Source organism: Colobus angolensis, unplaced genomic scaffold (assembly GCF_000951035.1).
Source record: "Colobus angolensis palliatus isolate OR3802 unplaced genomic scaffold, Cang.pa_1.0 Scaffold9, whole genome shotgun sequence".
Lineage (NCBI taxonomy): Eukaryota > Metazoa > Chordata > Mammalia > Primates > Cercopithecidae > Colobus > Colobus angolensis.
This window is the reverse complement of record NW_012122931.1, coordinates 7,934,534-7,961,698: the sequence shown is the minus strand read 5'-3', so window position 1 is coordinate 7,961,698 and position 27,165 is coordinate 7,934,534. Positions and strand designations below refer to the sequence as shown.

General features: G+C 44.2%; 1 protein-coding gene across 2 annotated transcripts in view; it reads left to right on the top strand.

Moving 5' to 3' along the window:
• Window positions 1-27,165, top strand: part of GARNL3 (GTPase activating Rap/RanGAP domain-like 3) — a 177,348-nt gene that overhangs the window by 104,237 nt on the left and 45,946 nt on the right. For both annotated transcript variants that reach the window (XM_011931358.1, XM_011931359.1), the window contains 11 exons: window positions 1,232-1,258; window positions 8,642-8,717; window positions 9,386-9,484; window positions 11,620-11,723; window positions 12,516-12,624; window positions 14,495-14,540; window positions 15,738-15,844; window positions 18,309-18,424; window positions 20,294-20,398; window positions 21,498-21,572; window positions 25,294-25,405. In XM_011931358.1, coding sequence (XP_011786748.1) covers window positions 1,232-1,258; window positions 8,642-8,717; window positions 9,386-9,484; window positions 11,620-11,723; window positions 12,516-12,624; window positions 14,495-14,540; window positions 15,738-15,844; window positions 18,309-18,424; window positions 20,294-20,398; window positions 21,498-21,572; window positions 25,294-25,405 — 976 coding nt within the window. The remainder of the gene's footprint in view (window positions 1-1,231; window positions 1,259-8,641; window positions 8,718-9,385; window positions 9,485-11,619; window positions 11,724-12,515; window positions 12,625-14,494; window positions 14,541-15,737; window positions 15,845-18,308; window positions 18,425-20,293; window positions 20,399-21,497; window positions 21,573-25,293; window positions 25,406-27,165) is intronic.

Here is a 27,165-nt window from a genome sequence, read left to right as displayed (position 1 = left end):
GCTGAGTTCTTAATGAAAGAGGCTTTCTGTTAAATAAAATGGAGGTTTGTGTGCCTCTTACAGTTCTTTCAGAATTGCCACATCTCCAGCTGACACAGCTCTTCCCCAGAGAGTCTTGGGCCAGAAGGAGGGTGAGGGTCCCTCCAGCCTCCCTGCCTCCATCGTGACCCTCGTTGCCTCTGCACTGTCCCCATGACTCACCTGGGCCATTCCTTCCCCCTCCACTCAGCCACAGGGTCCCTGTCAGAGCCTTGGCTTTGGTGTCCGCTTATCAACCAGAATCTACTTTTTCAGAAGTTCTGGAAAAGATGGGACTTGCCTGTAGTAAGTTTACAAACTTTTATATGGGGCGACTGAGAATGAAAAGGAAAGTAATTTAAGGTTGATTAAATCTCTGTTGTGTACCAGGTCTTCTACACACACTGACAGTGATCTTCACAGGGGTTAAGACCGATGTTATCCTTGGACCATGGAGAAGGAAGCAGAGACCTAAATAGATTAAATTACTTGTGCCCAAACACAGTTAAGAATGCGACAAGCCGGGCGCGGTGGCTCAAGCCTGTAATCCCAGCACTTTGGGAGGCTGAGACGGGCGGATCACGAGGTCTGGAGATCGAGACCATCCTGGCTAACACGGTGAAACCCCGTCTCTACTAAAAATACAAAAAACTAGCCGGGCGAGGTGGCGGGCGCCTGTAATCCCAGCACTTTGGGAGGCCGAGGCGGGCGGATCACAAGGTCAGGAGATTGAGACCACGGTGAAACCCCGTCTCTACTAAAAACACAAAAAATTAGCTGGGCGCAGTGGCGGGCGCCTGTAGTCCCAGCTACTAGGGAGGCTGAGGCAGGAGAATGGCGTGAACCCAGGAGGCGGAGGTTGCAGTGAGCCGAGATCGCGCCACTGCACTCCAGCCTGGTGGACAGAGTGAGACTCCGTCTCAAAAAAAAAAAAAAAAAAAAGAATGCGACAGCAGGGATTCAAAGGATTGTTTAGGTTTACTGCTCCATGCTGCTCTTACGAGATGGTATTACAGAGGAAAAAGATCCAAGACTCTTGGCACCCACCTTTGTCATAGTTGTTGGTTCCCCCCGCCCAAAGCTCCTATAACCAACTTTTAAAAATATTTTCAAAATGTCAGTGTGAGAAAACCGAACCTTGGCTTTCACAGCAAGTCAAAATGAAATAATTACTGTCATGCCTGGATGTAACTTTTAAAACTTTATTTGACAGGACTTGCTGGTTCTTGAAGAACAAGAGGTGAGTATTTCTATGGAAATATTTGCGCCTGCTCTGCCTCCATGTTTGTAAATATACTTCTCCTTTCACTGTGAACCCAGACTCTGCTTTCAGCCAAACCTCCCTGTAGATTTGCACAGTGGTACACATTGCATGGAAAGACCTTACTGGCATGTATTTTTAAGATATATTTTAGAATTTTCTATGCATCTAGCTATAAAGCTATGAAAATAATCAAACTACTTAAATCTGCTTGGAAACATTTAATGTGTTAAGCTTATTATCAGGGTGAGTAATGAGTTTTTAATTTTCATTAAAGTAGGGTGTTTGTGCTTTATTAGGATACTCTTAATATACAAAATGCTGAATTTATTTGCATGTTGCCATTCCCTGTTGTCCCGATTAAAAATATAAATATATTGGATTTTCTAAGTATGTAACTAACATAGGGAAATATCTAAAATATTATCAATAAGCAATGGAGTAAATAAATTATGGTTTATGTATCTTATCCCTCTCAGTAAATAGCAATATCTTTTGTCTTGTTGCTTAGGCCAAACTTGGAAAAATCCTTAATCCATGTCTTTCTCTCTTATCCTGTATCTAAGCTATCAGCACATCCTGGTGACACCTCTTCATAAAATATCCCTAATCCAAACACTTCTCAACATTTCTACCACAACCACTCTGGTGTGGGGATACCACCCCATCCTCTCTTGCCTGGGCCCTGCAGAGTCTCCTAACTCTTCTCCTGGCTTCCACTCTCACCCTCTCTTCTGGCTTCCAGATAGTAGCCAATTGTCCTATTGAAACATGTAGAATCAGGTCATCTGTCTGCTCAAAACTCTAAAGGCTTCCTGTCCTGTTCAAAGGGAAGCCCTAGATCCTGACCTTGGCCTGCTGGAGCCTGCATGATCTGGCCCCTCTACCTCTCCAGTCGTCAGCTCCAGTGTTTACTGAAAAACACTAACCATACTGAATTCCTTATTCTTCCATCTCCTCAGAAATAGGCCACAGTTCCCACTGCTGGGGATGCTTGTCCCCCAGATGTCCTCACTTAATCAGGACCTCTGCTCAGAGAGACCTTCCCTGACCACTCTGTGTAGAACAGTACACCCTGCCTCTCACCCTTAGCCCCTTTTTCTTTAATGCTGGTATTTTCATTTGTGTGCTTATTATCTGTCTCCCCTATGAGAATAAAAGCACCATGAGAACAGAGACTACAAGCACCATGAGAGCAGAGACTTCTTTAATTTTGTGTTCCAAGATCCTAGAACAGTAAAAATAGAAGGTATAGAGTAAACATTTGTTGGTTGAACAAGTGATTGATTGATTGATTGATTGATTGAATGAATGAATACATTATGAAATATTATGATGCCATTAGAAAAAATAAGGTAATAATGCAAAGGATAAATGCTTGAGAGGATGGATACCCCATTCCCCATGATGTGATTATTTACACATTGCATGCCTGTATCAAAACATATCAAAAACCCATAAATATACCTACTAATATATAATACACTATGCACCCTCACAAAAAAGAGTGAGATAGAGTGCCATGGTCTGAATGCTTGTGTCCCCCCCAAAATTCATATGTTAAAGCCTGACTACCGATGTGGTGGTATTAGAAGGTGGGGCCTTGGGAAGTGATTAGGTCATGAGCAGGGAGCCCCTGTGAATGGGATTAGTGCCCTTATAAACAAGGGAGCTTGTTTGCCCTTTCACCTTGTGGGTATGTAGCAAAAAGGTGCCATCCGTGAACCCAGAATAGGTCCCGCCCCAGACACCGAATCTGCTACTGCCTTGATCTTGGACCTCCCAGCCTCCAGAACTGTGAGAAATAAGTTTCTGTTGTTTTTAAGCCACCCAGTCTATAGTATTTTGTTATAGCAGCCCAAATAGACCAAGATGTAGACCTTTACTTATTGGCATGGAAAGATTTCCACCACATAGTATTTACTGAAAAAAGCAACTTATGGGACATTATTTACATATAATCCCAATTATGTTTTTATAAACAGATATTTGTATGTATATTCATTCATTCATTCGTTGAACACATACTTATTGAGCGCCTACCATGCATGTACCATGTACTGTTTGAGGCATTGGGGATATACATCAATGAGCAAGACAAGGTCCCTTCTTCACGGAGCTCACAGTCTGGTGGGGTAAGACAAGCTAAACAAGTAAACAAACAAACAGAAACATGGTAAGACCAGTAACCCCAAGAGCTGTGAAGAAAGTAATGCACAGTGGTGGAGTGTGTGGCGAGGGGTAGGTTTTTTTACATTGAACAGAGAAGGTTTCTCTGAGGCAGTGACACCTCAGCTGATTCTTGAACATGTAGATGTAAATACAAAGAAGGGGCTGAAAGGATGCACCCCAAATTGTTGGTGGGAGTTACTTTTGGGCAGGATAGTGGAACTGGGGTGGGATGCAGCAGAGAGCAGACAAAGGGAGATGCCAGCTTTTTTTATTTTTTAAGAGAGGGTCTCGCTATATTGCGCAGGCTGACTTCCAGCTCCTGGGTTCAAGCGATCCTCCCCTCAGCCTCCTGAGTAGCTGGAACTACAGGCTTATACCACCATGCCTGACTACATTTTTATCCATATTTTGTCCATCTTAGGTTCATGCTTGTTGCAGGAGAATTTATGGATTTCATGTGTAATTTGTAAAAGGCAAAAAGTAAAAATAATCACATTTCCGGTAAAAATTTTAAAAATAAATACACAAAAGATAAAAGGAAAAAATCACCTGCAGTCACAAAGACGACTGCTATTAACATTTTGGTATATATGTTTGTTACATTTTATATAAAATTAGGTGTATATATAGCTTTTATATGTCCAAATTACTCTGTTCATTAATCTATAGATATTTATTGAGCACCCACCGAGTGCATGCACATGCTTGTTGTAACAAACAAACAATAGAGAAAATGTACCGATAGGAAATGTGAACGCTCCCCCTGCCCTGACCTCACCACTTCCAGCCCCTGAAAGAACGCCTGTTCACTATTCATTGCATCCTCCTCTGCTTTTTTTGAAACTCCCAAGTTTTGAAAAATAAGTTGTTGATCTCTTTATTTCTCAATTTTATTTCCTTACTAAGGGGATATTAGCTTGAGGCGACACTAGTCACTTGTCATGTCCTCTTGAAGTGTGAACAATGGCCATGATCCTCCAGAGCTTCTCTGAGAGCTGTGTGGCGAGGCACTCTATTTAATCCTGCTGCTTCTCAACTGGTATAAATTGGGAGCATTTATCCCAATTCCAGCCTATTCTAGTGGTAAACAATTAGCTGCAAAGATGGGCAGGGAATCCAATAAAGAATACTAGTGAGGCTCCTGAAAGGTTAGCACTTTGGTAAAATGATTTCAGTGTCCTGAAACCCATGTTTTGTTTGCTACATAGAGAGGCACCCTCATGAGAGAACACAGCATCCCAAGCTGTAATACACATGGAGAGAGGAGAGATGTGTAAGAACATGTGGAACCCTAGAAATATGGAGACGTTGCTTAAACAAGAGTAACAAGGAACCAGGAGTGTCTCATTTTGAATAAGGCCATCATTTCTCAGTTCCAAAAAATTCTTCTGGAATCATTGGGACTTTAGTTTCCCCTCATAGTTTGTTTTTCTCAGAAGAACTATAGTTCGTAGCATACTACTGATTGCCAAGAATGTGACTGCATGTTTGTTTGTAATCAGGTTGAGTTCTGTCTTGTAAAATTTAGAACTTAGAATATTTAAATTCCATCCAAGTAGGAATGACAGCTGTGACCTTATCTGTATGTTGAATGTTTGAGCAAGACTTACATCCTGAGAAAACCCAGTGCCTGTGGATTCCCTCCAGCAGCACCTTCCTCCAGGGACCCAGGTCTGGCCTTGAGACCTTAAGAGCTCTGAATAGCTGGTTAAAATATTACCTGTGACAGTCCACTTGCCCCAATCAAACTGTCCCCTCCTAAAATATGAAATAACTCATTATAATGAGCCATACGTTGATTTCTGGAGATAGGTGAAAACTTTTAGTCATGGACATAATTTGGGAAGTCCTGGACACCATATTACTTAAATGAGGCTCTAAAAGTAGGTTCAAGTACTTAACAAGTACTTCCAGTCTTTCTGGAATCTCCTCCACCTGAAGCAGGAGGAATTCATATGATTTATAATTTAAACTGGGACCCTTTGAGAGTAATTATTAACAACATCAGGACAACAGATAAAACAGATAAAAGCCAGGGCTCTCCTGGCAAACTTGGACACATTATCTCCCTGCCTTGAAGATCCTACACCCTTGGGGGCACAGGTACTAAAAGACCCCCATCATGCAACACTTGATGCCTTACAGACTTTGCTGTTGTCTGACCCTAATAACTGGTGATGAAGACTTGACAAGACCTTGCAACACCAGTCTTTCTGGAGTCTCCCCCTGAAGCAAAAGAGGCCCTCAGCAGGGATGTGGCAGCATGGTGCCAGTCTCAGAGCAACCCTATAAAAGCTTTTAAAAGCATTGGCCAGTGATCAGGTGGTAGTAGGCCCCAGCTCTGCTTGTACATCTCAGTTTCACTCAAAACTTTTCAGAGAAGATTATGCCATGATATTGGAAAGAATGCCGGATCAAAAGTCGGAAGACCCAAGTTCCAACTCTGGTCTTACTGTTCACTTAGTTCCAGCCATGCGCAAGTCCCTGTCTTCCCTGAACTTCCCTGTCCTGTCTTAAAATAAGAGCATGGACTCAGTGGACTATAGGGTCCTTTCTGGTTTTAGCAGGCTGTCAGTTTATGGCTCATAGTTATGGTCGTTGACTAGTCCTTCTGCTCTGACTGGCTAGCTGTCAGCTCAGCTGGGCCTGATCCTGGGCCTCCTGACAGCCTCTTGGTTTTTTCTCTAGTCCAGTGGTTCTCAACGTGGGGCCCCTTGGCCAGCAGTATCAGCATCACCTGGGAACTTGTTAGAAATGCAAATTATCAGACCGTATCCCAAACCTACTGAATTGAAAACTCCTGGGGTGGAACCCAGCAATCTATTTTGATAAGCCCTTCAGGTGATTCTGATGCGTAGTCAAGTTAGAGAACCACTACTGTAGTTCCTGCACTATTATTCTAAGAGGGTCATATGTCAGACCCCAAATTACTGTAGGAGCTTTTTAAGGAACCCTTGCGACACGTGCTTGCTGTCATCACTTCCAAAACAGAAAGAAAAGTTACAAGCTATAAAACCCTAAAGTGAATAGAGGTCCCTGAAAACATTCTAAGAAATTTATCAAAAGCTAGTTTGTAAGGAAGCAGCGATCATTTGGAGACATCGTATGAAAAATAAGTTGTTTCTGACAAAGTTTATTTCTTTTCTCATTTATTATGCATACAGTCCCTTATGTCATGAATATTTATTGATCTTTTCCAATGTACTGTGGTCAACACTGGGGATTCAATGGAAAGGAAACAGCGTATGATTTCTCCTGCACAGGACTCAGGTTCTAGTGGCAGAAACAGACAGATACGCAAGTTCAATAAAAGATTTACAGAGTATAAATAGTGCTTCGAGGAGAATAAACAAGGTGCTCTGATGGAGGATAACAGCAGGAAGGAGGGTGGCTTTATATGGGGAGATCAGGAAAGACTGCTCTGGAAATTGACACTTGAGCTGAAACCTGCATGATGGGAGAGAGCCGGTCATCCCCAGAACTGTAGAAGAGTTCCAGGTGGAGGGGTCAGTTTGGGAGTGTCCTCTCTCTTCCTGTATAGAAAACCACTGTTAGTGGTGAGTATGCATCTCAGGTGTGTTGGGGACAGAAAAATGTTTGGATGCACAGCCTTAGAACTTGGATTTTCAGCCAGGCTCAGTGGCTCATACCTGTAATCCCAGCACTTTAGGAGACCGAGGTGGGCGGATCACAAGGTCAGGAGATCGAGACCATCCCGGCTAACACGGGGAAACCCCGCTTCTACTAACAATACAAAAATTTAGCCACGGGGAAACCCCGCTTCTACTAACAATACAAAAAATTAGCCAGGCGTGGTGGCAGGCACCTGTAGTCGCAGCTACTCCAGAGGCTGAGGCAGGAGAATGGCGTGAACCCGGGAGGCGGAGCTTGCAATGAGCCCAGATCGCACCATTGCATTCCAGCGTGGGCGACAAAATGAGACTCTGTCTCAAAAAAAAAAAAAAAGAACTTGGATTTTCAGATTATTAATACTCCCAGATCCAGCTATCCTGAATCCTGGCAATCGCCTTGACTTCCTATCTCTGACCCATTGGCCAGTGTGCTTTAAATATCTTTGTCCCTTGTCTACCCTTAATTGACCACCAAGAATTTCTCCATCTAGTGGTGGGTCAACCAATCTTGTAGAGGTTGATTCTCTTCCAGCATTTTATTTTGTGTTTATTATGAAATACTTCAGGCATACAAAAAAAAAGTATAGAGAATAACATAATGAAGACCTATAAAACCACTACCGGCTGGGCATGGTGGCATACGCTTGTAATCCCAGCTACTCGGGAGGCTGAGGCAGGGGAATAGCTTGAACCCGGGAGGTGGAGGTTGCAGTGAGCCGAGATCACGCCACTGCACCCAAAGTGAGACTCCATCTCAAAAAAAAGAAAAAAAAAACAAAAACACTACCTAATTTAAGGAAAAAACAAAACAAAACATTAAAAATATGATTGAGTCCCTGTTTACCATTCCCTGACCCTGTTCCTCTGTCTTCCTCCCTTCCCTGTGGAAGCTGCTATTTATCATTTCCACCAGATCAGAATTAATTCAGTTTAAAGTTGGAGGTGGTAGATTGCACATTTGTACCAGCTACTGCTTGCTTTTGGCTTGGGCTTGCTTTTTTTTTTTTTTTTTTTTTTTTTGCACATCTGTTTTGTGACTTCTTCAGATTGAGTATCTTTAGGAATTGGGGAAAATGAGCTTTTAGTATAAATTGCCTATAATTTTCATTTCTGTTTCTAAAAGAGTCCACAATATATCAGCCTGAGATGATGTTAAGCTTTGAATTACAATGAACTCTTCTTTGCTGACTGGGATTTGAACTGTTGCTCAGGGGTTGAATGGAAGACAGTGCCAGGCCTATGAGTTCCTGTGGCCATTTGTTGGAACCCTGTTTTGCCACAGAACAGAACTGGTATCCTAGAGATGCCATTAGTAATGAAATTACAAACAAACTAATTCATAAAGGCATACAGTCTCATCTGTAAGCTATAAATACCTGTAAAAATGAAGGAATGATTGCTGTTAACATTGGTCAAAACTCAGGTGGATGGGAGGAAGGGATCCCCTGACTGTCCATTCTGGTGACTGCCATTGTGCTAAGTCATGAACAGCACGTCTCAGAGCTGTTTATGCTGTGATGATAAAATTAACTGTAACACCTTTTGTTATTATCCTAAGGGCTCTGTGAATTTCAAGTTTGGGGTTCTTTTTGCCAAAGATGGGCAGCTCACTGATGATGAGATGTTCAGCAATGGTGAGTGATCTCCTCCCGCTCTCTGCTGCCAGAGACCCTGTCCTTCCTTGTTGCATTCTTGCCAGTTGGAGCTTGTCTGTTGAGTTGGAGTCTTTAATTTAAACGAAGAGATAGTTTTACACAATTTCAACGTGAATTTTGTAGGGAGGTTGTTGCCCAGTTTCATTCATTTGGCAAATATTGATTGACCAGCTCGTTTGTACCCAGTCACTGTTTGCACTGGAAAGACAGAAGAACACGTGGGATTTGGAGAATTTGGTTCGGCACAGACCCAAGAGCAGTGGAACGTTTTTCTGTGATTTTGATGAGAGGAAGAATTATAAGATGGTGTCATCTTCCTAATGTTTAACAGTTTTCTTGTTAAATACCTGCTTATTCTGAATGCAAGCAGTCGTAACATTTTTGTTTTGCAATAGTAAGCACCTGTGGTCCCACACTGACAGTAGTAAGCTGGGTTCATCTGATTCTGCAGTTTTCCTTTCCTTGGAGTCCTGGGAATTGTGGGACTTCCTCATGGTCCTCAGGAAGAAGGAAATGTGACTTCCCCATACTGTTTACCATGCATGAATTGGCAGAGCCTGGTTAATTTTCCAGCGATTCCGGTGTATAGTTAGAAAAGAGGACTTGTCGATGCCCATACTTTCCTCATACTCTACCTCTTCCTGCAGAAATTGGAAGCGAGGCTTTTCAAAAATTTTTAAATCTTCTGGGTGACACAATCACTCTAAAGGGCTGGACGGGCTACCGTGGCGGTCTGGATACCAAAAGTAAGCCTGCCTCTTGATCTATTCTGTTTTAATTTGTATAATTTTTGTAAGTTAGCCTGACCCGTGTCTGAACTTATACCAGAGATGGGGGAAGGGATGGACGAGAGAAGACTGGAGGGAGGTGAGTGCCACACCCTGTTCAACATGGAGTCACAGACCTCTTTGGCACTTCCACTGAGCTTCGTAAAACTAAATAAGCCCTCACAGCCCTGGGCAGTGTCAGAAGTCCTGGTCTGCCTGTGAATATTACTGCTCGGCACCATCTGTGTGCCAGGACTCTGCTGGGCTCTGGGGATATAAAAGTGGATAAACCAACATAGGGTCCTCCTTTCTAGGAGCTTGCAGTCCGGGGGACATCCAGCAGATGTTATGCAGATAATTGTCAAATGGTTTAGCACTAAGTACAGAAGGCATCTAAGAAGAAAAAGTACAGAGTGCTATGGGGCATTTTGCCTAATCTGGGGGATTAGGGAAGGCTTCTCTGAGCCTTTTTGTGACCAGAGGGAGGAGCAAGTTGGAGTAATTGGAGGGTTTTAAGGGGAGAAGAGAATTCCAAGCAGAGAGAACATCTGTGAAGACCTTGAGGCAGAAAAGAACATGTTGTGTTCTAGAAACTAAGAGAATTTGTTTATGGCTGGAGGGAATGAGGCACTGAGAATGATGCAATATGGCCTGGAGTAGGAGAGAGGGCATGACCCTGAAGGGAGTTTTGACGTTATATTAATAAGTCTGCCTTTTATTCTCTGTCGTTAAGGGGTTTCAAGTAGGGGAGTGGTGAGATTAGATCTGTACCTTTGAGCAGACAGGAGAGGCAGAGGAGAAACCTGCTCTCAAGAGGCTGTGGCAACAGTCCAAACAAGAGATAGGGTTGCTGTGGGAGAGGGCTACAGGTCAGAAGGGAGACAGGGGGACTAATTCAAGAGCCATTTTCATGGTAGAATTAGCAAGTGGAGGATGAAAGAGGAGACAGTACTTGAAGACACTTCAGGGTTTCTGCCCTGGGTAGCTGGGTGGGGCTGGCACCAGCAGTGAGATTGGAAACACCTGAAAGGAAGCATTTTGAGGATGGGAGCCTGAGTGGGGGAAGGTAGGTAAGATTACAAGCTTAGGTTTGGAAGTTCTTTCCCCATCTCATTTTTGTGTAGCCTTGCTAGCTTTTCCCTTTGTTTCTGTTTTTTATTTTTATTTTTTGCTTTATTTGATCTTCACAGTCAGTCCTTGAGATAAGTCAGGCAGTGGGTGTGAAGCCCTTTTGGCCTAGTAGTGTAGGCTTCGAGTCCAGGTACCCTCACCCTCTGGGAGCCTCATCTTCCCACCAGCCCAGCATGGCATCACGGATTCTGAATTTGGGAGAGCTAAGTGTGCCCTAACTGACAGATGCAGGGATGGGGGATTGGGCCCCAGTTGTCAAGCTCTAGCTTCACTCGAACACACATAGAGTGCACACGGTGAATTCTTCAATGCCTGCCACTCATACCCCCGCTGCCAACCCTCAGCCTCTCTTTCTGTTATGGTCATTACAACCATCCACTGAGCCCTTGATACAGCCAGGCATTCTGCTAAGCACTTTGCGAATATAATCTCATTGAGTCTCCCCAATATCCCTAGGAGTTAGATACAACTTTTATCCTCATTTTCAAATTAAGGAACTGAGGCTCAGAGAGAAGTGAGGTAACTTGTCAAAAGCCAGATAGCCAATGACAAATTGAATCCAAGTTGGCCTAATTGTAAAGCCTTTGCTTTTAATCACAAACAATTCTGTCACAAATACCACTTCCTTTTGGTTTATGGACGTAATTGTTTGTGTCATCTTGTGTTAATTTCATCCTGTACCTCTCACAGCAACTGCAAGGCAAGGAAGCTCAATAGTCTCCTCTTTAGCCTGGACTTCTTGTGACCTCCTCCATTCTGAGGCAAGGCATGAATCAGACAGCAAGTGAGCTTAGGGAGAGAGGAAGAAGCCTTTCCACGTGGGGGCTGCATCAAGTGGAGGGTTGTTGCTTCTGTGCGGGTGGATAATCCAAATGATCTTTGAGAATGTCCTGTGTACAGTATTTCCCTAGTCTGCAAATGAAAATGCTTTCCTTTTGGCTCGAATTCTCTGTGCTCACTGAATGCATATTTATATTTTGCAGATGATACCACAGGGATACATTCAGTTTATACTGTGTACCAAGGGCATGAGATCATGTTTCATGTTTCCACCATGTTGCCATATTCCAAAGAGAACAAGCAGCAGGTACATGTGAACATACAAACCATCAAATAGTGATGTGAATGTAGAGTGGGCACCGTTATGATTCCATAGAATTAGAGGCTATGCCGGTTGACATATGAGCTGAACTGCAGCCGCCAATTTAGGGATGCTTTTGGCGGTCTGTATTGGAACTTTCAACAAATCTTAAGAAGAGCTGTTCTCACTGGTGCTGTCATCTTAGAGAAATAAGAGATCAGAGATAATAATGTGCATGCGTGTTTATGTGTAAACATGTATAGGTATTTGTATGTGTGCGAGTGCGGTTTCATAGACTCTTTTGTCTCTCTTTTTTTAAATATCTTTGATTCAAACATTCTTCTATCCAACATGGACTCTTGAGAGACTATTTTGTATAGATGTTACCTTTTCTCTGTGCCCTCTCTCAGTGTGCCTTGTGTCTTGTCAAAATGAGACTATCCAGGACATATCATAAGTGGGTCCTGTGTGATGGTTGACAAGTATTGTTTTCAGGTGACTGCAGGAGGTTAACACTGAGTGTCTACATGGGCTGTACCAGGCTGGGAAAAACCTCTATCTGAGACACTCCTGACCCACCCCAGAGCTTGGCCACTGAGATAGGAACAGAGGAGATGGGTTGGAGAGCAAGGGCCTAGGCTGGCAAAACATGGGAGGCCTGAAGTCAAAGATATCTGAAGTTCAGGGCTCTGTCATAGTGGCTGTGGTTTGTTATATTGGGTTATGGTTTTTTTTTAACTCTGTGAATGTGCCATGTTTGAGAGTCTTTCTCAGTGATGTTATTTATGCTTACTACAGGTGGAAAGGAAACGCCACATTGGAAACGATATCGTCACCATTGTGTTCCAAGAAGGAGAGGAATCTTCTCCTGCCTTTAAGCCTTCCATGATCCGTTCCCACTTTACACGTATCCTAGGCCTTTGTAAATGCTCCAGTGTGGCAAGCTGTGGTTCAGCCTCATTGGACTTCCATGACGCTTAAACCAAATCTTGTCATGGACTTGTTTTGTAATGCTAGATTTAGACCCACTTTTGGGGAATTTTTCCTAAGCATTGTGTGTAGTTCCCCCTTCCTCTCGCCTTCCATTTCAGTAGTAGATGGATTAATTCTCAGGGAATTCTTGACTCCTGAAATATGGTCTCTTTCCTCAGGTAGTCTATGAAATGAGGAAAACTTCCTGCTATTCTTCAGTCGTAAATGATTTAGAAGAATTATAGGTAGTGAATTCTCTGAGAAATCTGCTTTAGGCATAAAAACTTGCAAGTTAAGATAAAAGGCCAAAATAATTTTCCTTGTTGATTTAAGCCTTGGTAATAGCTGTTGTATTACCATCTCTTGAAATTTGAGAAATGGTAGAATTAATAGTATTTTTATCTGATTCCCCTAATTCCTGTTCAGCTCATATTGCTGGCAAAGTCCAGCAATGGAGCTGAAGCTCCTGCAGTGTCTGAGCTCAGCTCTGCCAGACAGGCATGGGGCATGAGCTTGGCCCACCCAGCAGACACTCAGTTGTGGCCCTGTTGCTCTGGGTCCCAGGCCATGACACCAAAACCCAAAGTCAGTGGCTCTACTAGTTGTACTTAATAAGCAAAAGCTAACACATCAGCATTTTCAGAATAAATTCTAGTCGAGTTACTCACTTCCCTGGAGGCTCCAAGTAAACATGTTTGGAGACAGGCCCACGGTGACTCATGGCATCTGGAGACTTGGACTTGTTCCTTGTGACATAAAAATAGAGGATGGAAGTAAGTGTTTAAAAGTTAACAGTTTCCAAACTTTCTTCCATGACGGTAAGGAAGCAAATTATATGCACTTGCACCTTGGTTATAATTTTCTTCCCTTTTCATCCCTGCTTTCTGAGTAGTATCTGCCCCTGTCCCCTGAGATTTAGGGCTAATATTTCCCCTTTCTAGAGGTGGTTCTTCTTGTATAACAGAAAACTTCTCCAACTTCACAGCAGAAGCGACGGTGAGGTGACTGTTTAGGTGATTGAGAGGTAGTCATTATTTTTTAGAATTTCCCTGAGTTGTACGTTTTAGAATTGGGGCTTGGCACATTTGTTCCTGAAAAGGGGCAAGCAGATCATTAAGGCAGATTCATTCCAGGGAGCCTAGAAATGGAGACACTAAGGAATTGATGGCTCCATAACCCTAGCTAAGGAAAGCAGGGGTTGGGAGATGGTGGGTAGAGGTGGAAGGGGAGGAAGAAGAGTGGGAGAAAGGAAGAAGCTGGATGGATTCTTTCCTACTATTTTAGACTCCGCAAACCCAGCACAAGCTAAGTAGATTCTGTAGCCACCAGCTACAACAGGCTTGTTTTGTTTTGTCTACCAAACCCAAAAGGAGAGAAAGGGAAGGTATACAGCGGAAACATTTAAATTGCTTTCCCTTTCCAAATGTGTGAGATGAAATGTATTACTAATTTCCTATTGGGATCTTGTTTGTACTTCCAGGCAAGGGAACTGCTCTTTTTGCTTTGCCGACTGCTTAGTTGTTTAATAGCTATATTTCTATTGCTTTTCTGACAACTTTGGAGATTTAACCCTTTTCCCCAAAGGATGCACATGCAAACGTTGAACCTACTCATGGTGCCCTCACATAAGTCTCCGTGGGCTGTCTCTTGGAAAGAAGTATGGGTTCTGTCCCAACCTAAGAGTGATAGATGCCCTTAGCACAGAAGCGCTGGTCGAGAATGACTCTGCACAAGGGATTTTCAGAGCACAAGCTGTCAGTTGTGAGCATCAGTGTTGTGATTAGTTCCCTTAACCATCACCACAGATATTTTTGCCTTAGTGAGGTACGATCAGCAAAATGACAGTTACAGGTAGGTAATGACTTTGTCTCGATTGCTTGTTCTGATTCTCATCTTGTTAATTTAGCATTGTTTTTTATAAGACTCTTGATATACGTGTTTCTTGATTGATTTAATATGAGTGCCCTCACCTTACAAAACTTTCTTCAAGGCCACCGTCTCCTCAGGAAACATTTACTCCATCCAGTGTTGTTCCATGCAGGAGACCTAGGGGTCAGGGTTAGTTTGATATTTTATTGTACTTTACCGTGGGAAGAGGTTTGATATATTTGATCTTCATCCTTTCCTAGTCTACCTTCTTGCCTGCTTATCTTTCTGTTCTCAAATATTAATCTGTTAAAAGGTATTATGTTGTAAAAAGAACCTGAACTTTGAGCCAAATATATTTGGGTTCGAATCCCAGCTCTATCATTTATTTGAGACTTTGGAAAAAATGTTTTCTCTTCTTGGAGCCTCAGGCTTTCTGTGTAGAGTGAAGGTAATGACACTACCCGGGCAGGTGTAGTGACAGTCAGAGGCAATACTGTATCTTAAAATACCAAATATGCTTCCCAGTATGCAGCAGGCGCTCAGTGATGGCCATTGCTGTTCTTCCTGGGTACCTGGCTTGATGGGTTGGACCGTGAAGGATTCAGGAAGACCTGGTCTCTGCCCTCAAAGCACCTTGACTAAGCTGGAGGGGAAAGTGAGGAAGTGGCCTTGGCTCTGGCAGACCAGAGGAGGCACTCCTGGTCATGGATCAAATATTCCTGACACATCCCATATGCAGCTGGACAAATGGAAGGACAGAATAGTGGTATATTGGTGCATTTTCATACTGCTGATAAAGACATACCCAATTCTGGGAAGAAAAAGAGGTTTAATTGTACTTACAGTTCCACATGGCTGGGGAGGCCTCCAAATCATGGCAGGAGGCGAAAGGCACTTCTTACCTGGTGGCGGGCGGCAAGAGAAAATGAGGAGGAAACAAAAGCAGAAACCCCGGATAAGCCCATCAGATCTCATGAGACTTATTCACTATCATGAGAGTAGCACGGGAAAGACCGGCCCCCATGATTCAATTACCTCCCCCTAGATCACCCCCCCATGACATGTGGGAATTCTGGGAGATACAATTCAAGTGGAGATTTGGGTGGGGACACAGCCAAACCATATCAAGTGATGATCTTTGAAGAAAAACCAACTAATTCTGTAATATTCTCTACACAGGCTGAAAATATTTTCAGAAGAAAGCGTACCACTCTTTGGCCCTCCCTTGCCAACTCCACCAGTGTTTACAGACCACCAGGAATTCAGGGACTTTTTGCTAGTGAAATGTAAGTTTCTGGTTTGAAATGGTTTTGCAGTTTGTTCTGTCAGAATACATTTCTTCAGATTCTCCCAGGATGCTGTTTAAGGAATGTCATTGTTTAAGCATTCCATGTTCCGTTAGTTCTTTGCACAACATCTGTTTAGTATTTTGGTCGTGTTGTGTGCGTTTTCTCCTGTGTTTTCATCCCCACCTTCCATCCTGCCACCTGCCTTGAAGCTTCTCTACGCTCATCCACTAAGGACCCTCGGGCCTCAAATTCACCTTTCTGCCCTGTGTTCTGGTACAGCCATTGCTGAATCTCTGCTTGTATATGTATCTGTATCTGTCAGAGAGTGGGATGTAGGTGGGGGAAACAGTGGTTGTGGGTATATGCTTAGGGATAGGGAGAGTTACTGGGGAATGTGTGTGCACACTTGTGTGAGTGTATATGTGCACCCATGCACATGTGTGGGGGAGAGAGAGACAGAATGAGAATATCATGTGTGTAGACTCAGACTGCCAGGCATCACTTGCTGGTGAGCACGTATTTTTACTCTACTGATGATACCCAAATACCCGACTCTGAGGCCCCATCTCCTAAAGCACAAGAGCTCTGCACATCCCTCCTCAGGGCACCCCTGGGAATTATTTCTGGTAGTCCCATGGTGGGACTGTGTCATTGATGATCAGAAACAAGTTACTTGGGTTCATCCGCTGCAGTTTGCCAGCCCCAAGTCCTGGCAGCACTGCTCAGTCTGTGCCCTCTATGAAGACGCTGCTTTCCAGCCTCCTGCCAGGTATGCTGGGTATTGCAGCTGCTTTGCTGGCTGCCTCCTGTCCCCACCCCCAACTTCTCCCCACTACAGTCTTTGCCTAAGTCTATCACTTGTCACGTAGCTCTGAGACGTCTGGAGTGCCCCTCTCTTCTCTCTGTCCATCCTGGTCACCTGGCCTCAAGGAAGCATTGACTGAGTCCAAAGCCTCACTGAGTCCTCCATGGACAAGTATTCCCCAACCTCCAGTCTCAATCCTACTCCAGTACTGGCCCAAACCAGTCCCTCAGGCCAGGGCAAGGGACAGGCACATGTTGTCTGTCCTCTGTCTTCCTATCTCCCCAATCACTCCTTCACAGTCCCAAACATGACTTCTGCACAGAAACAGACAGTGCCAAGCATAAGTGTCAGTTCTAGTGACAGAAACATCCAAGCCCTGGCCAGGCTGTTTGATAGCCTCTCTTCCATGGGAAACCCCTCCCTTCCCTTACAGAGACCTCGGCATGATTCCACAGTTTTCTCCTGGAGAACAGAGACATGAAAGACACCTTTACTGAGGCTCTGTCTGCTTTCCAGCTGGGCTCCCTCTCTTTCCAGCTGGACCACCAGCATTGTTACCTCCCATATTCCAACCTATACCAGGGTCCGTGGTGATGTCTCCCTCAACACATTAGAGGCAGCAGACACAGCAAACCATGTGCAACAGATGATGATTTTTGTCTGTCCCTTTCCAGTGTTTATACCCATTATTTCAAATGCTAGAACAAGGTCCCCAGCTCAGATGGCTGGAGTGCCAGGCAGGGAGCATGAGCAAGGGAGGTGGGCTGAGCAGAGGACAGTCAGGAGCGCTGGAAGCTGTGACACACTTGAGAGCATGTACCCACTCCATCCAGCTGAGTCCTTTCAGAGCATGTGCCATGGCCAGGGTTGCCAGATACTCTGAGTTTTCGAATCAAGCCAGAAAGCTGAAATTGTATGTGAAATTGTGCGAGTCTCATGTGTTCAAGTCCAGAGGATCATGCAGAGAGCAAGAAACAGATATGAAACAGAGTCAGCAACAGAGTGGGTATAGCTACTGGAAGCTGAAAGGGTGTTGGCAGCATGGGGCTCAGGAAGAGAGCATTCACTATAGGGGGCCTGTGGCAGGGAAGGAGCCACTAAAGACCTGTAACCACCAATTAGAGATCACTCAGCAGCACTAGGGACCCAGCTTGTAAGTGGAGCCAGTCAACAGAGGGACTTTCATCAGTGTCATCAAAGACTTGGGGTGAAATGAAACAAAGGGCTAGGTTGATTTGACGTTGACGATTTGAAAGTAGAAATAGAAGAATTGCAGGTTCAAGGTGATGGAGAGGGTGTGTTGATGAGATGGAGTGTGGGGCCAGGAAGGACCAGGAGGGGTTGGTGCACTGAGAAGACAGGTGGCAGCCGGGGATCAGAGGGTCTTGGAATTCCAAAGTGGATTTAGCAGTGAGGTTGAAAACTCCGAGATTACAGGAAATGGCATTTCAACAAAAATCTTGACCTTTTCCCTTATTCAGCCGAAATGAGGCTTTAAAATGGATTGTTCCAAGGTACTAAGCAGAAAAAAAAAACCTCAAACAAAAAAATTCCCAGTCACAGAACTAAAGAAAAGAACAGACATGCATAGTTTCAAGTCTTGTGTGTGTGGCAAGAGATATCTTGTAATTCCCTTTTTAACTTGATTTATTTTAGTAATTAATGGTGAAAAAGCCACTTTGGAAACCCCAACATTTGCCCAGAAGCGTCGGCGTACCCTGGATATGTTGATTAGATCTTTACACCAGGATTTGATGCCAGATTTGCATAAGGTAATTCTGGGTCCATGGTCTTCTTTCCTTCTTATGGGTCTGAGTTGAGAACACAAGTATTCAAGTCAGCGATGAGGCCCTGGTGAGAAAAGCATAGGAGGCGCCTTGATCCTTGCTGTCAGGACTGTGCTGTGGCCACCATGGGCTGACAGTCTCTCATTGTTACACAAGAAGGAAGGACATTGGGTTTCCATATACAGGAATATGATTTCCAGAAAGCCAGGGCCTGTGGAAATCAAGGTGCAAACCAGGGACAGGGAGGTTGGGTATCAATCAGCAATCTCTGGAACATTGAAGACGGCTTTTCTGGGGGTGGCTGTTCTTGGTAATACTACTCAGCATTGCCAGTTCCGTGAGCTGATGGGTAGGCAAAAGTGGGATTGTAGAAAGAGATAGGGTGCTTTTTTTTGGAGTTTTATTGGCCAGCCCCATATTCAGGCACTGAAACAAGCATTCCCATTTACTGAAGACCCAGACACTTCATAGGCCTGAGGCATAGCCACACTGATGAGACCCAACACCTTCCTATCACTTCAGGTGCACATGTGCTCTTTTTTTTTTTGAGACAGAGCTTCTCTCTTGTTGCCCAGGCTGGAGGGCAATGGTGCAATCTCGGCTCACCACAACCTCAGCCTCCCAGGTTCAAGCAATTCTCCTACCTCAGCCTCCCAAGTAGCTGGGGTTACAGGCATGCACCACCACACCAGGCTAATTTTTTGTATTTTTAGTAGAGACAGGGTTTCTCTATGGTGATCAGGCTGGTCTTGAACTCCTGACTTCAGGTGATCCACCCACCTCAGCCTCCCAAAGTGCTGGGATTACTGGCATGAGTCACTGTGCCCGGCCGACCAGCACCATTTTATAGGCACTTCTTAACTTCTGCCTGGTCAGTGTACCCCAACTCCTCACAGGGATTGGGCCAGGCTAACCCCAGGACCCTAAAGAGCAAACCTTAATTGGTAATCTGTCAATTCCCTAAGGTCAGGGAAGATACAGAGAGGGTACCAAGATGAGTAATGATGTCCTTCAAGATGAGTAATGATATCCCAGCTGAAGCATCACTGCCTGAGCCAGGCTTCCCTAGCCCCCCAGTTGAAGCCATGTTAAATGTTTTCATATACTTGCCACACTTCTTCTTCATGGCAGTGATCACATGTGCTAAACATGTCATTACTTAATCTGTCTTCCCAGTAGACTCTGTGCTCCACAAGAGACTATGTCTATCACATTCCCAAAATCTGGCAGAGGACTAGGTGCTCAGTCAGTACCTGCTGATTGAATGAGCTTACCCCATTCAGTGACTACGGTTTTAAAGAGAACTAACATTACTAAGTAGGCACTAGGCACTGTGCGAAGTACCTTACATGCATTACCTCATTTAAACCTCATAACACACGTAGGAGGCAGGTATTAACCACACAAAGACACCGAGATTCAGAAATTAACTAATTTGCTCAACGCGACCCACAGGGCCACAGATTTGCACAGCTCTGCGGGCACCGTTCTCATAGAATTCAGTTGGTTGTGTTCCAGGGGGTGCTGCTGTGTAAGATTGGCATCCCAGAGCTGTGCAATATGGTGGCCCAGATCACACTATTAGTAAGTTAGTAAGTGATAGAGCTGCAGGTCTGCTGATTTCAAAGCCATGTCCTCAGCCTCCACGCAATGCTGGCTTTCCACCTAGTGACTCTGAATCTAGCATCTACCATGGACCTGGTACACAGCAGGTGCTCCATCAGTGCTTATTGAGTGAATGAAACAGAAGGTAGAAATAGGACCATTTGGATAAATAGTTTTGTGCACTATGAGAAGCCAGAAGATTAGACTTAACAATGTTTGTGGAATTCATAACTTTTTTTTCTTTTTTAGAACATGCTTAATAGACGATCTTTTAGTGATGTCTTACCAGAGTCGCCCAAGTCAGCACGGAAGAAAGAGGAGGCCCGCCAGGCAGAGTTTGTTAGAATAGGGCAGGTGGGTTTTCTTCTGAAACCTTTTCTGCGAGACATGTAGTTTTGAGTTCCATCCTAATCAGAGGGTCCACGTGCAAAGACTTTGTTTGCCTGCTGCTGTAGGAGCTCTGTCATTTCTCTTAGGATTGTTGTGGCAACCACGAGTGAGATATTTGAGAACCGAGTAGGTGCAGTTCTCTGCAGGCGTCACTGAGAGAGCAGCACTCTGCAGAGGTAGGAATGCTGCTGCCTCAAGGCAAGTAGCCACAGGGCCCAGCTCTGGCCCCTCTCTTCCACAGAGCACAGACCACTTGCCTGCCTCCTAGGGATTTTCTGAAGAGTGAGGAATCAATTTGGGAAATGCCTCCGGAACCCATGACTGACAGGAGGAAGCACAGAGTAGCAGTGGCACTGACAGAAGACTTGAATTGCAATCCTATGACTTGGAAACAATCCAAGTCACCACCAAGTTAGGTGGTGCCCAGTCATCCTTATTCCAGGCATTGGAGAAAATCACTCTCTTTTTGCCCTGCTCGCCTGTGACACTGGTATTTCTCAGTTCTGGGAGGTGACACAGCTGTCTGCCTCGATCGCACATCACAGCATGGAGAAGGAGGAGTGCCCTCAGCTGCAAATAAAGTTCTGGCCCAAAAGTAGAAAGTTGGGCAAGGCAGGTGGAGAGAGGAAAGCTATGTAATCAAGGGAAGCTTAGAGGCAAAGATAGCTTTTTCCCAAAACAGGTGCATTATTACAAGGTTCTCAAACATTGGTTCTTGTTTAAAGACACCCAGACTTTATTTCCAGAGATTCTGATTCATCAAGTTTGAGGCAGGACCTGAGGATCTGTATTTTTTCGATGCTCCTGGCTTATAAATCACAGTAATGATATATTGATTAATTGAAATGACAGAATGCATTTGGATAATTTGGGTTGGGACACTGTCATTAAGGCTTCACTATGTCCAGCTAACTTCAATTCTTGACTAACAAGTCAGCAGAGGAACCTGAAATGTTAGCCTGCAATTACTCCTGTTTTATTAAATTTTTGTCAAATCATGATTGTGTATCCTGCTGTACTTTTGCCGCCTGGTATGCTTTAATAGAGATCTCTCTTCTGTAAGGCACTAAAACTGAAATCCATTGTAAGAGGAGATGCTCCATCAAGCTTGGCAGCTTCAGGGATCTGTAAAAAAGAGGTGAGTTCATGATACTTTCAATTTGAACTTTGAATTCCCATTTTCATTAATGAAAAGATTGAGATTCTTGGAAAAAGGTTTGGGAGCAGAAGGAAGAAGAGCATGTCTATTGCAGAGTCCTCAGGGAAAGCCCTAGACAAAATTGAGTGGCCATTTAGTGAGAGCCTCTGTGTTGCCATGGTATGTGCATGCCTTCCCCTGCTTCAGTGGAGCAGAGCTGCTGGAGGACCGACCTGGTCAGGCAGGCCAGGCCCCACAGGGCCTCTCAAGCTTTATGTGCATACACATCACCTGGACACCTTGACCAAATGCATGTTCTGATCCAGTAGGTCTGGGTGGGGCTGAGAGTCTATGTTTCTAACAAACTTGCACGTGGTTCCTGTGCTGCTGACCACAGACATACTTTAAACAGCAAGGCTCTTGGACAGTGTTGCTCAAGCTTTAGTGTGTATTGAATTTACCCCCAGAGTTTCTGATTGAGCAGGTTTGGGGTGGGACCCAAAAGTTTGCATCTCCAATGGCTTCCTAGGTGATCTTGATACTGTTGGTTAGAGGACCATAGCTGAAAAACCACTGCTTAATCTACAGTTCATTCAGCCAGCCAAAAAATTCTTTGGCTATTTATCTACATCCTGTTCCACTTTCCATGGGGGTAAAAACTAAGTGATCATCAAGAATAGAACAGAAAAAAATACACAAATTATATTATGAATATGATTTTATGTTGTAGAACAGTACCTCCATTCAGAATACATAAAAGTTAAATGGGACAGATTTACAGCACATCACCCATTATAAAAGCAAAATAATTATGAATACATTTACCTTACTGATAAAGATATAGATGATGTGAGCCTACGTGCTTTGAGGTCTGGTTTCAGGAAAATGATGAGCTCAAAATATAATTAACCCTAAAAACCACAACCAACTTCAGACAAGACTACTGGCAAAGTATCCTTCCCAAAGGCTGCAGCAGTTCCAGTGTCTGCTTGTTCCTGTGCACAGTAGGAATTTACTGTTTCCAAGCACATTATAGATACCAGATTCCAGTAAGATTTAATAACAATAAGTTCTTAGGCTTATATTAAAAACAGAAGTCTGTGGAACCATAACTTGTTCACCAGGTAATACCAGAGAGTGAGTGTCCATTGTCGAGGTCAGTACTTATAACCCACCCGCAGGCCACAGACCACCCTCGGAGAAACTCAGCTCCATAGGGCCCCATGGGCTGCTGTGCAGTTGGCTTTGCAGACGCCAAAGTCCCCTGCTGCTCCCAAGAGTGTTCTGTGCCCAAATAACCCGGCTTTGCCCACCTCTTCAGCACTCATCATTTCATGAGCTGTGGTCATGCTCTTAGAGAGAGCCCAGGAAGAGTCTGCAGTTAGACATGAAGGCCTGGAGACCACATTCTCACCCGATGGAATCCACATGAAGGCTCCCCCATGGAAGGGAGTCCAGGGCAATGGCAAACACTGTCTGTCCTCAGACCAGAGCAACTGTTGGGCCAGATCTGAGTTTGCTGCTGACACTGTACACCGCAGTATTCAACAGTTCCTCAGACCTCACATGGTCACTGGCACCTGTGAAAAGCAATAGACACCCTGCATGCACCCACCCATTAAAATGGGGCCAGGTGCAGTGGTTCATGCCTATAATCCCAGCACTTTGGGAGGCTGAGGCAGGGGGACTACTTGAGCCCAGAATTGAAGACTACCCTGGGCAACATGGTGATACCCTGTCTCCAAAAAAAATTAGCCGGGCATGGTGGCTCACGCCTATGGTCCCAACTACTCAGGAGGCTGAGGCAGGAGGATCACTTGAGCCCAGGAGGTCAAGGCTGCAGTGAGCCATGTTCACACCACTGCACTCCAGCCTGGGTGACAGAGCAAGACCTTGTCTCAAAAAAAAAAAAGTTAAAATGGCACATATATGCAGCATTTGAGTACAATTTTGGGGTTTCACAGACCTCCTTGAGACCTCTGTGGATCCTGTAGGGCCCTTGGATCTTATGGGGGAAGAACTTCTTTCTGCCTTAGTGTTCCAAACTTGCGTCCTCTGGGCAGAAAACATATTGTTACTAAGAATTGGTTGTTCTGTCTTGGTGTTACCTAATGCTGATGTCTGTGTTTTCTCCCTATTGACATTTATATTAACTTTGCTTTTTTTATGTTCTCTTGGTGTAAGTCACAAATTCAGAATTGCCAGAAATTTTCTTGGGGAAATGCCATTTCAATCAATGACCTGCACTTGTTTAGCCTTTTTTCCATTTACAAAATGTTTTCACATTCTTTAGGGGATCTTTTTAGAACATTACAAGTCCCATCTTAGCAATTAGAATATTCTTTTTGAGGCCGTGCATTTCCTAGAGGGAGAGCATCCTTTCCTTTTCTAAGAGAGCAGTAACACACAGTGTTTACCCCCAGCCCTAATGCTATTTTCAAAGGTGGTCCTCATTGCCCTTCGCTTTCCCTTGAGTATGCGAGTGCATGTTTGCCTGGGTACTTAAGAACACACCTGCCGGGCATGGTGGCTCAAGCCTGTAATCCCAGCACTTTGGGAGGCTGAGATGGGCGGATCACGAGGTCAGGAGATCGAGACCATCCTGGCTAACACGGTGAAACCCCGTCTCTACTAAAAAATACAAGAAACTAGCCGGGCGAGGTGGCAGGCGCCTGTAGTCCCAGCTACTCGGGAGGCTGAGGCAGGAGAATGGCGTAAACCCGGGAGGCGGAGCTTGCAGTGAGCTGAGATCCGGCCACTGCACTCCAGCCTGGGCCACAGAGCGAGACTCTGTCTTAAAAAAAAAAAAAAAAAAAAAAAAAGAACACACCTGCACGTGCACACACAGGCTCTACTACAGCCCCAGGTGGGACACATCGGGCCCTGATGCCTGATTGAGAGTAAAAGTGAAGATGTAAGACTTCAACTTGGGCCTGAGAATCTCTACAAACTCTTTGAGGCTCATCCAATGCTTTGGAGGGAAGTTACGAATTCTGTTGAAAATGTCCACAATTCTGGTGTGATTAAGATCACAGTACAGAATGCCTCCTACTCCACACATCCACATGTGGCTCTAAGGCTCCCCCTTTATGGCTGAGATGGAAATGAACTAAGAAGAGTTCACTCGGTATAGATATGTCATGCGGAAACCTGAGTAGCTCTGTTCACAGCACTTGCATTCTACAAACTGTTATTTTTTCTTTAAGATTTTGTATCTTATGTGGGTCAATAAGCATTTTCACGTGAAAACAATATCAACCTTTTAACGCATCGTTTATGTTTTACTAATCTGCTGAATCAGCAACACAGGAATCTGGCTTTCTTATAGAATAATGTGGGACTTCCTTTAATGATGAAACTAATATGAATTCTCTAAAACAGAGGCACCATTTGGCCCAGCTCCCAGGTGTTAAAGCAAAATGCTTGCCTAGAAACCGTTATGAATGCATCAGTTGCCCCTGAGAAACATTATAATATTGGAGACAGGTTATAGTGCCAGAAACCTGTGAATTCACTCTTTTCCTATTGCATACGTATTTGAAAGAAGACTTTTCTTCCTAAGAAAGGTAACTGAGTCCAGACCCCAGGGTTTGGAGTGACTCCGCTCCCACGGGGGTATCTGTGTTACTGTTTCAGGTGTGGTACTGTACATTTCCGTTTGGTGGGCTGCAGTGTATTTTTTCTGGTGCACTTATCTTCCGATGCTTGTATTGCCTCACAGCCGTGGGAGCCCCAGTGTTTCTGCAGTAATTTCCCTCACGAAGCCGTGTGTGCAGATCCCTGGGGCCAGGCCTTGCTGGTTTCCACTGATGCTGGCGTCTTGCTAGTGGATGGTTAGTGAGTAGCTGCTCCTACAAATGTCTTTTTCATATAACTTGTAGTACTTCTAAGATGAGTGACCACCAACCAACTCCCTTTGGACCATAAATGTGTGGTCTGCAGAGAGTTTAGCGAAGTTTTATTTCCTTATGAAATTAGAAAGCCCTTGTTTTCAGGGCAAGCAGAAGTAATATACTCTGAGCCAAGCATGCTGGAGGGTGGGCCATAGGTTCTCTTCCCAAAATATATGATGGGACTGTGGATATCAGATAACCTGTGAAAAGAATCTCCTTTTCAGCCAATACTTATTATCGCTCCAACATTTTACTTTAAATCAACAAGGACACATTATTTAGAACCACTGTCTCAGGGACTTTCTCTCTCTCTCGAAGTCTTAAAAAAAAAAAAAGATTTCTGATTCAAGAAGTAGTGATTTCCAACACAAACAATAAGAATCTTAGATAACCCATTTTTGATGGATATAGAAACAAAAAGATTTTGACAAGGAGACAGATTTCAGCTCAATATAAAATCACATATTCTGACAGCCAGATAGATCAGCCTGCCCGGGGAGTTAGTCTGTTCTCTGTCACCACAGATCAGCCACTGTCGCCCAGAGAGGGAGCAACTTCAGAGCAGATGTAGACTCAAGGACGGTGTGGTCCCTTCCATCAGGAGTCCCCTTTAGATTATTCCGGACCCTGAATGAATGACAGAGGAGCCAAACACTAGTAACAGGTTGTCTCCTGGGCTTCAGAGGGAGCCATAGGCACAGAGACAATGTCTTCAAAGGGCGTTTCCTCGGACTGCCCAGAAACAGCTGCCCAGTCTCTGGTTACCATAGTGACATTTTGTGAGAATCCCAAAGCCGCCACTGTGAGAATGACATAATGGCCTAAAACTGGAGCATCTTCCCATCCTTCAGTACAACCTATACATCCTCCCTCCAGCACTTACTGGGCACATTTACCAAGCACCTGCTGTGTGCCGGGGCCCCATGCCCAGTGCCTTCTGAAGTATGATAGGAAATGTGAGCCATGCCTCATAATGGATCTATTTCTGACCTCATCTGTTATTTTTGATATGTGTTTCAATTGTGTGCCCATAGTCATTGTATCTATAATGAACTTAACAAAAGGCAGATAATTTAAAATTCATAAATTTATAATTTAAATTCAGTATATAATTTTTGAAATTACAAAATGATTGGAAACTGTGATCTTAACGAAAACTCAACCTCTATGAGCCTCGAGTTTCTCTAAATTGGGGATAATTTTTTAAGATGCTGAAAATAGTTTATAATGATGAAAATTGGTGAAACAAAATGGGATGATCACAACTACAAGGAGGGGATTGTAGGGGCTAAACTTATCTGTATTAAGTGTTTACATAGTGATTGACACATAGTAGTAACTTATTAAATGGCAGCTATTATCTTTACTATGTCTCTGTGAAATTGCTAAGAGGTAATAAAATCCTTCCGGGCGCAGTGGCTCACGCCTCTAATCCCAGCACTTTGGGAGGGCTGAGGCGGGCGGATCATAAGATCAGGTGTTTGAGACCAGCCTGGCCAATATGCTGAAACCCCGTCTCTAACTAAAACAATACAAAAATTAGCCAGATGTGGTGGCGGGTGTCTGTAGTCCCAGCTACTTGGGAGGCTGAAGCAGGAGAAGCACTTGAACTCTGGAGGAGGAGGAGGTCAGAGTGAACCAAGATCGCAGCCCTGCACTCCAGCCTGGTGACAGAGCCAGACTCCATCTCAAAAAAAAAA